The sequence below is a fragment of the Maniola jurtina genome, chromosome 10 (genome assembly GCF_905333055.1).
Source record: "Maniola jurtina chromosome 10, ilManJurt1.1, whole genome shotgun sequence".
Taxonomy (NCBI): domain Eukaryota; kingdom Metazoa; phylum Arthropoda; class Insecta; order Lepidoptera; family Nymphalidae; genus Maniola; species Maniola jurtina.
Genome location: NC_060038.1, coordinates 811,575 through 821,594, shown reverse-complemented (window position 1 = coordinate 821,594; position 10,020 = coordinate 811,575). Strand labels below are relative to the sequence as shown.

Sequence of the window (10,020 nt, the reverse complement as noted above, 5' to 3'; positions counted from 1 at the left end):
ATTGACTTTTGTAATCGCAATGCAATCCCCAATCGCAAAATGACATGTAAATTGACCAACACAGTAATTGTCGTAATTGACCAAATCAATGTAACTGAGAATTGAGAATAACAATTAACAGCTGCTTAGTAAAATTTTTTATTTCCCGGCGGCTGATAAGAAAATAATTTATTTAATTTGGCCCACGTAGAAAGTTCAAATACTTAGTAGTTAAACTCAATTCAAGTAACTTTTTAATATTCCAGTTATTCAATACGCAAGACGGTAATGATAATAAATACAAAAAAAATTGCTATTTTCACTGATAAACTTTTATCGCTTACACTTTCTTATATATACGTCATATTTAATAAATTAATAGATGAATATTATTTAGATGAGTGGAGAAAACAGCATTATCCTGGTGACCGGAGGATCCGGTCTCGTTGGACAAGCGATAAAAACTGTGATTGATGAAGAAAAGAAGTTGGGTTCAAATGGTGAAACGTGGATTTTCTGTGGCTCCAAAGATGGTGATCTCAGGTAAGATGGTTTTTTGAAAGTAAAGTATCGTATCATGCTTAAAATTACTATTTGATTAGTAATTTTCTTTCTTCTTTCCTTGTTTGGTAGCTTTTTGCAGTGCCAGCCCAGCACAATACACTTTGCCAGTGTTGTGTAGCTTGTTTGGTGACTTTTTGTAATGCCAGACCAGCACAATGCACTTCGCCAGTGTCGAGTAGCTTGTTTGGTGACTTTTGTAGTGCCAGACCAGAACAATACAGATTACCAGTGTGAAGTAGCTTGAAGAAGGCACTAGATAGGTTGGTGAAAATGTGCCTATTTTCTGAGTATTGACTAACTGACATGTCAACACACAATTTAAACTGGTGGGTTTAGAAAGTTGGGATTTGCATTTGCTCTTTAACAGAGGCTTACACTAAGAAAGGATTTTGAAAAATATGATCTTCAAAAAAAACCAAAGTCCACATTGATAACTCCCTGTGATAAGCTATTTACTTAAATTGATTTTCGATAGTTTATAATAAAACATGGTTCAGATATCAGCTTGATCCCTATATAAGCCTTACCATCATTGGAAGGGATTACAAGATACAACTGTCAGCAATTATGAATACTTACTATACTATTTCTGCTATCAAGTACCAAGGGAAGGTTTTGTCTAATAATTTCCACATCTTTTGAAAAGTTATTTATACTAAATCAGCACCTTATTTTACCTATTTCTGTTATAGGGACAGGACCCAGACGGAAGCCCTGTTTGATAAATACAAGCCCACACATGTGGTGCACTTAGCTGCAATGGTTGGAGGGCTGTTCCACAACATGGCACATAATTTGGACTTCTTTGTAAGTCGATTCTTTTTTTATTAGGCAAAAATAAAGCTTGAAACAGCAAAAAATCTTAGTTTTGAGTTTAAACTATCACAAGTGATATCCACTATAAATATAAAGTTAATGACCAACTAATCTCATATGATTAATCACAGGAAGTTACACTAGTTTCGTATGGTCAAGGGTCCTTTATTTACTTCAACTATATTTTTAAGATTTCTATGATAGTGTTTTTACCTACACTTCAAGGAAATTTCTAAATAATTTTTAAATACTATCAAAAATTGTGGAACCAGCAGGTTTCAAACCTCCCCATCTGCAATTACTTAGATGTTTAAAAATTACTTGAACTAATCATGTGAGTCTAGTCTGTTGTTACTTTATCACACTAATATTATAAAGCCGAAAGTTTGTATGTGTGTGTGTGTGTGTGTGTGTATGCTTGTTACTCCTTCACGCAAAAACTACTGGACGGATTGGGCTGAAATTTAGAATGGAGATAGATTATACTCTGGATTAGCACATAGGCTACTTTTTATCCCGGAAAATCAAAGAGTTCCCACGGGATTTCGAAAAACCTAAATCCACGCGGGCGAAGTCGCGGGCATCGGCTAGTTAGTTATACTTATAAAAAATCTTCCATGGTGATTTAGTACTTTCCTAGTATTCTAAGACTATATAAGTTGCAATCTGAGAAAACTTTTTTTTTACAAAAAGTTTTGTACAGGTTCCCTTTAAAATGTAAGCAAGGCATAAGGATTGATATATTTTTATTCCAGAGAGAGAATATGGCAATAAATGACAATGTGTTGAATGTGAGTCATAAACACAATGTGAAGAAAGTTGTGTCCTGTCTGTCCACCTGCATCTTCCCAGACAAAATCACATATCCTATTGATGAGACTATGGTGAGTATAGAAGCGTCTTAGCTAATTTTTGGGCTCCGTATCTCCAGAGAAAAAAGGTACCCTTATAGGATTACTTCATTGACAGTCTGTTTGTCATTCACAGTTTTCTGATTTTTTTCTTTACTTCTGCTATAAGATTTACCTGCCTTCTTAATTTTATCAATATTAATGGGAAGTAGTTACTCTATAGGTTTTCTTGACAGACAGATGGACAGACAAACAGACCATACAGTGGTCTTATAAGGGTTCCTTTTTTCTTTTTAGTTACGGAACCCTAAAAAATTAAAATGTTATTTTTTTTAGGATGGTACATACAACCCTACTGGTTTTTTTTTTGCTTTTTGTAGATTCATAATGGTCCTCCTCACTCTTCAAACTACGGCTACAGTTATGCGAAGAGAATGATCGATATACTTAACAGGTAAATCCATACTTAATAAAATATTATAGAAGCGAAAGTGCCTCTTCAAGACCCATTCGCTTAACCGATTTTAATGAAACTTGCATCCCTGGGATGGCCATAGACCCTTTTGTCCCAGAAAATTAAAGTTCCCTTGGGATTTTTTGAAAATCTAAATCCAGATGGATAAAGTTGTGTGCATTATCTATTTGATTCAAAAATAGCTTGCATCCCGAAGGCCACAACGAGTGGCCACAGGCCGCTTTTTATCCCAAAAAATTAAAGAATTCCCACAGGATTTTTCAAAGCCTAAACCCACGCAGATGAAATCGCGGGCGTCAGTTAAGGTGGTTTGATACGGTCAGCTAGGCACATCAGCGCTACTAGATGGCGTTTATTTTGTAATTAGACTTATTTTATTTTTTTATGAATGAAAATGTGCATATTTTTTTATGTTAATTTAGCTCCCGATTGTAGCATTATATTTTTATTATATCCATCTACGTTTGAGATGTATTTTAATTTTCAAAATACTTTAATTTGTACTGATAATCACGCGGTCGTAGCAGCAGAACTTTTCACGCACACATTCACAGGTTTGTTGAATACAAAGGTGTTTACTAATTTCGACTCATCAGAGATATACTCGCTGGACCGATGGTTCAGACTCTAGGCACAACGTCTACAAGTATCGGGTTCTATTCCATGACTTGACTATTGCTTTCTTTCCTTTTTTTATTTATTTTTTAAAATTATATTATAAATAATACAAACATTTTTATACCTAGCTATCACAAAAAATATAGCTTTTTATACTATACTAGCTTTTGCTAGCGACTTCTTGAGTGGAGTTAGGTTTTTATTATTAGATAGAGAAGAGCCATAAAAGTCCTCAAAAGCATGCAAAATGCAGTTGTGACGTGATTGAATGACAAACCAACAAACAAACACACTTTCACATTTATTACATATTTTTATATGATTATAGGATTATTAAAAGTAGAGACATTTTTCAAATTTTATTTATTAGTAATAATACATACTTTATTCGGAACATCTAAAATCTAAATTATTAAAACAATGAACCTAAAACTAAAAACCTTAAAAAATATAATATAATAATTAAAATAAATTATTAAAAGAAGTCCCTTTAGGCAAGGTTCCAAAGATACTGGCATCGTTCCCCCTTTGAATGGCTAGACTAATTCTTAGTCAGAGGTAGCTGCCAGCTCTTCGGCCTTTTGTGATGTCGACTAACCTTTTTCATATTTCCCTAAAAAGGCTTGAAGCGCTAGGACCCCAGGGACCAAGGGTCTCGACACCGAATGGGACAGTAAAATTGAGCCAATTGTGTAAATAAAATCAATAAAAATATTTGAAAAATATTTTTATTGATTTAGGATAAGGATTCAAAAATTGACCCATCTCATGTGTTTGGCTGCCATAAAGAATGTAAACCATATTACTGTAGATTCTGTGTCAACAGTGATGAAAAAGACACAGACTCATTAGAATGTATTCTTCTAGTCTAAAGTAAAGCTCCCACAGTGTGGGCCCTCATATGTGCTGCAAATGAGACAAAGGTCATGGCGAAATGCCATCGGCTATCGAATGATACAACAAATGTAGTGGAAAATTTCATGAGGGTTTTTCAGGCAAATTCATTTGTGGGAAAAGGTTAAATTTACACAAGGGTGGTTCTTATCAACGTAGAGTACATGTTGCATGTATGCAGTTGATTATTTTTCAAATATTTTTATTGATTTTATTTACACAATGAAATGTATAAGCAAGTTTGATTATTGCCGACTCTCCGAAGTACTACTTCAGGCAATACACAATTTTTAAAAAAATTATCTAGTTTTGGTATCATGTTACCCATAAAAACTTCATCACGTTCTATTTCTAAAATAGTGATGTCGTAAGTTGGAGAAATATATCTAACAAAGTAGCATTTGTTCATTTTTGTAACCCACAGCTGGCCCTGGATCTGAAATAAAAAATATTATTATTATTTGTACCTATGAAAATAGAAACCTATGAAAATGAAAATAATATAATTAATCCGAAAGTTTATATGTGTGTGTGTATGGAGATAGCTCATACCCGGGAACACAGGCTACTTTTTATCCCGTAAAATTACAAATATCCTGCGGGAATGAAAAACCTTGATCCACGCGGACGAAGTCGCGGGCATCATCTAGTTACTAATAAAAAAAGTATTTTGGTACTAACCTGATAATAGAAATTGTGTTTTTTATTCATTTGTAACCTCCCAGTACTATCAATGTAGAGAGGAAAATTTTTACAATCTTTTGCAGCAGAAAACATATCTTGACTGTTGCGAGCCAATGAGGGAAAACACTTTATTTCCAAAATTGACTTCTTCTTCTATAATCCCTGAAATCAATAAACAGATGTGTTTAGAATATAAGGATATATTCAAAAACAATGATTTGTAATCAACTAGTACAAACAACCAATTATTTATATATAAGTACCTATGTATTATGGATCAATTACTATTATTTGAAGATTATTCATGTTCCACATACACAAAACTTCCAGGAATAGGATTGTTATCTGCCTTCTTTTTGCACCACACTTCACTACGACTGCAAATAAGAGGTTATGTTTTCAAAAAACTATAGCAGTTAACTAGATATCAATTATAGCAAAATATTTATGATGTAAGCATTGTAAATACCTAATAATAATTCCATTTCGAATAAGAATTTGAAGTGCAATTATTATTATGTTCGTGTACCTTTTGCTTTCTCCATGATATCTTTTTTTCATTTGTCCAAGAACTCGTTTGCGACTTTTCCGGGGGCCAGAGTAATGGTGATTCAGATAATCTTTGCGTGAAGTTCGTGGCTCCATAATTTATTTTTGTTGCATGAACAAGCAACAATACAATAAAAATACTCAAACTTTATCACTTGTAAATCACAAACACTAGAGGTACCACCGCGTCGCGCAATCGGCAATTCACAATAAGAGGGTTACCATCTCTAAATAGTTTTTGCCTAGATATTGAATAATGCGCGGTGCGCCATACACCCAGAGCTTTTTTTTAATTTTTATTTTAATTATTTTATTTTAATTATTTTAATTACTACGATTCATTATAAATACCTCAGTATGATTTTAAGGCTATATTAATGAAATAATAGTATTAAAAGTATATAAATTGACATAAAATTTGGTTTCGGTAAAATCGATCAAAAAGTTTTACAACTACTTTATGCTACTAAAAGCAAGTATATTTATCATAATAATAGGCTTAGTATATTACTGCGTTAATAGTTCATGATTTCAAACTTTTAGGGAATTTTTCCCTAAATTCTTAGGAAACTCTTACGTTTGGCATCACCTGACCGGGACGCATCGAAAGCTATTCATGAAGCTAATAGTTTTAATTTTGCGTCAAACGTAAAACGAAGAGCGGCAACAGCGCTTGCCAACTTACTATCAGCGAACTGGCAACGCAGCATCTACTTCCACGAAAGCAGCGGAAACGCACACCACTAAAACGTACGTAGCGTACGACACTATCGCCTTCTACTCATACATTGACAAAAATTAGTAAAAATTTCGATCTCATTTAGCTATTAATCTATTGTTTTCTTCAGATAAATATATTTTAGCGCAAATAAAGATCTGATTAAGTGCCAACTGATGTGATTTCAGTATGAAATTATGGCCTAGATGTCCATAAATGGAAAAATAAATTAGTATGGAAATCGAACCACCTTAATGAAAAATACTGCAGGATTTCTAATCTTATTTCCTTAATAGTATTTTCATGTTTTTTTCCATAATAACTAATGCTTTCAAATGTCTCTAATGTTATAAAGTGAATGTATGATAAGATTAAGTTTTACAACCAGTTTAAAATACATTTTCTACTTATCTGTAACAAAACAACAATTCTTTTTTATATAAAAAATACCGAGCAAACGAGCAGGCGGGTCACCTGGTGTTAAGTGATTTCCGCCGCCCATGAACATTTGAAGCACCAGAATTCAGGAACTTGTTGGTCCGCCCCTTGAATAACTCCATATAATCTAGTGAGAACACCGCCGATGGGAGTTGATTCCACAATTTGCATGTGCATGGAAAAAAGGATCTGGCGCAACGGGCGGTCGAAGTGCACCAGGCACCCAGGTGGTGAGGGTGAAATTGCTTGTGGTGGCGTGAGGTGCGGTTGTAGAAAAAGGAGGGTGGAATGAGGTCAAACAGCTCTTAAGAGCACTCCCCATATAAAGGCGATAAAACACGCAAAGGGAGCTTACATCTCTGCGGTGCTCAGGATATATTTAGTAGGAGAGTGAAGTTGGTACTAAGAGGTTATTGCACTACAGGGGCTACAGCGAGCAGCACGCTCGCACGTTCACGTCGGTGGTGCCGTGTAACGTGTTCGGGCCTCACGACAACTTCTCCCTGGAGTCCAGCCACGTCATACCCGCGCTCATACGACGGATGGACGACGCTATGCAAAACGGTAGTATTGTACACTTTTTTTTTTCTCTCGTCTGGCTTTACACTGATTAACCAATATCAAGTTTGTAGTTATTTACAAGTTAAGAAAACTATATGTATAAGTATGGACTCCGTCTGTGCCGGCGCCCGCCGGCATACACGCAACGCCCCTTTAGAGCGCTTTCCAGTCAGTTCCACCACCAATAAACACCAGCAGAACACAAAAACCGGCCAATCCTAATAAAAAACACTCCAAAAAAGCACAACACGCGCGCCAGCAAACGGCACCACAGACGAAAATCCGTATTGTACACTTCTACCTGGAGTTGTGCCGTGTACGCCCTGCCAAAACACGCGCAAGTTTCATATTTTGGGAGGGTGTTCCATTATTCGATAAATTTATCTCAGTAACACCAGTTTTTTGAGCGACGCTTATACTAAATTATTTTGTTTCCAGGTGACACCACGTTCACAGTATGGGGCAGCGGCAAGCCGTTGAGGCAGTTCATATACTCATTGGACCTCGCTAGACTATTTGTATGGGTGCTTAGAAATTACGATAGCGTTGAACCGATCATATTATCAGGTTAGTTTTATAGTTGAGCCGTTACAAACTGAGCAATACATCGTTACGATCATAGGGTTGTGAAAATGCTGCAGAAATCGTTATCGATAAAGGGATGCTGTTCAGGCGCAGGTAGCTGGGGCGACCCTCTCTTTATAACCTGTTATCGATTATCGACTAATCTTTTTTTTTTACTGTTACACAACACCAGAGCATCAGTTTCCAATTCTATAAGGCCTGTATGTGCGAACGAGAGATCCAATAAAAATGATGTATGATTCAGTTCGCACGTTTGTATTGACTCAACTATAGTATTATAGCTAGCTGCTAGTGAATTTGTCTTCACTTTTCAAAACAAGTGTAAATTAAAAATTTATAACACCCCCGACAAAGTATTTGAGTTTTCCAAAACATCATTTTCAAATAAATAATTATGTATCTAGGCAACATCCATCTTGACAGCTTGACATTTGTCAATTAATATTATGAACCTAACGGTTATCTAACCTTCTTTTCTACAAGAAAACTAGAAAAGAGCTGATAACTCTTAAACGGCTGAACCATTTTTTTTTGGATTATAGCTAAGAACACTCGATCAAGCCACCTTTCAAACAAAAAAAAGTTAATTAAAATCGGTTCATTCGTTTAGGCGCTACGATGCCACAGACAGATACACAGATACACAGACACACAGATACACACGTCAAACTTATAACTCCCCTCTTTTTGGGTCGGGGGTTAATAAATTGTATGAGCTTCGCCTATCTGAAGTTTTATAATATCTTTGTTTGAAATGAAATTTATTTATTTATTTGCAAGAATCATTGCACATAAGTAGATGTTAACATAATATTGTTAAATATCCAATATGTTTCGTCAATTGACATGCAAAATATATTATCAGAACCAAAAAACCAATATAAATAATCATACATGTTTCAGTGGACGAAAAAGACGAAGTGCCAATAAGCAGCGTAGCGGAAGCCATAGCGAAAGCCCACGGCTTCCAGGGAGACATCCTCTACGACACTTCCAAAGCAGACGGACAGTACAAGAAGACAGCGTCGAACAACAAACTGAGATCGCTCCATAAAGACTTTGAGTTCACGCCTTTCACTGAAGCTATACACACCACAGTTACATGGTACAAACAAAATAAACAACACGCGAGGACATAGTCACTACAACCAGTGACTAGTGAACGACAAAACATAGAAATCGCGTTTCTAAAATTATTGCCACGTACAACCTATATACCTTCTAGGTAACAGTGAATAGGTATTTTCTAGGCAGCGCGCTTCAACCTAGATCGAAAAAAAATTGTAACAATAAGGGCCAAAAGCTCACGTCTGTCAACATAACTTCAACTAAATAAAGTAGTTTAAATCGCAGGCTCATAATTAGTACTGTGTATCATGCGACACTGCCGAGATTGGTCGAATCAAAGTGATAGTTAGGACAGTTGAATTGAAGACACTTCGGTAGAGTATAATATATGCACCTCCCATTAGGATAAAGATTTCGTTATACTCTAATGAGCGTAAGAAATAATAATAGGCTTTATTGTTGTCTTATTGCTAGTTATAGATACATGTGTTATCTGCTATAAAAACTAACAATAAACAATAGCAAACTCGCAAACTAGCAGTCGCAAACTCAGCATAACTGAGCATTGATAGGAATGCTCAGCGCATGGTTTTCTGTTTGATCCAAAAAAATATTGATTGATTAATAAAATATTGCCGCACCGCGCCCGTTGCGTTTCCTGCTTATTGATCAATATTAAATAAATAACAGTACCACCCAAAAGCAAGAATATAAAAAACAGTACAGTAATACACAAGGAAAAAAATAAAAGTTTCATTCACTGACCCCAACGCCTGTGATGTTTGCGGCAGAGCCAAAACACCGTCGTAACACCTAAGACTATCACTGTATTTTATCACAATGTTATCATACAAATAACAATAAATTATTATATGATTTAGTTATTTATTTATTTTTATACAAATATAGTCGAAAATGATGTCCATTTTCAAATTTAAATGGCCTAAGTAATATTTTATTAACTGATATCTTCTCCGGACTCTTTCCAGTTTAGTCGGGATGCTGATAACGAAAAAGACGTCATTTTTTTCCAAATCCTAAAAGGCAGACGTTTTTTTATTTCTAATGCTTGAAAAGCAATAATGTACTATTATTTTTCTTTAGCTAATAAGAAACATTATGAGATATTTAATTTAACTTTAAGTTATTAAGTAAATATGATATGATTATTATATGAAAACAGTCATTTATCAATAAATATAATTGAAAAATTTAATTTT

At 35.0% G+C, this 10,020-nt stretch overlaps 1 protein-coding gene and 1 long non-coding RNA gene across 3 annotated transcripts; one reads left to right on the top strand and one right to left on the bottom strand.

The window, feature by feature from the left end:
* Positions 1-65: 65 nt before the first annotated feature.
* Positions 66-9,700, top strand: LOC123868936 (GDP-L-fucose synthase). The gene is made up of 8 exons (XM_045911630.1): positions 66-264; positions 377-522; positions 1,236-1,350; positions 2,115-2,243; positions 2,591-2,664; positions 7,011-7,150; positions 7,586-7,714; positions 8,636-9,700. The coding sequence occupies exons 2-8, from the start codon at positions 377-379 to the stop codon at positions 8,869-8,871; spliced, it is 969 nt and encodes a 322-aa protein (XP_045767586.1). The 5' UTR covers positions 66-264; the 3' UTR covers positions 8,872-9,700.
* On the bottom strand, positions 3,794-6,410 carry LOC123868942. 2 transcript variants are annotated; one of them, XR_006796764.1, is made up of 4 exons: positions 5,411-6,410; positions 5,145-5,258; positions 4,879-5,043; positions 3,794-4,633 (listed from the first exon to the last, which is right to left on the bottom strand). It is a non-coding gene; the product is annotated as an uncharacterized LOC123868942 (long non-coding RNA). The 2 variants fall into 2 exon arrangements; XR_006796763.1 differs by having other exon boundaries at positions 4,879-5,258.
* Positions 9,701-10,020: the final 320 nt, after the last annotated feature.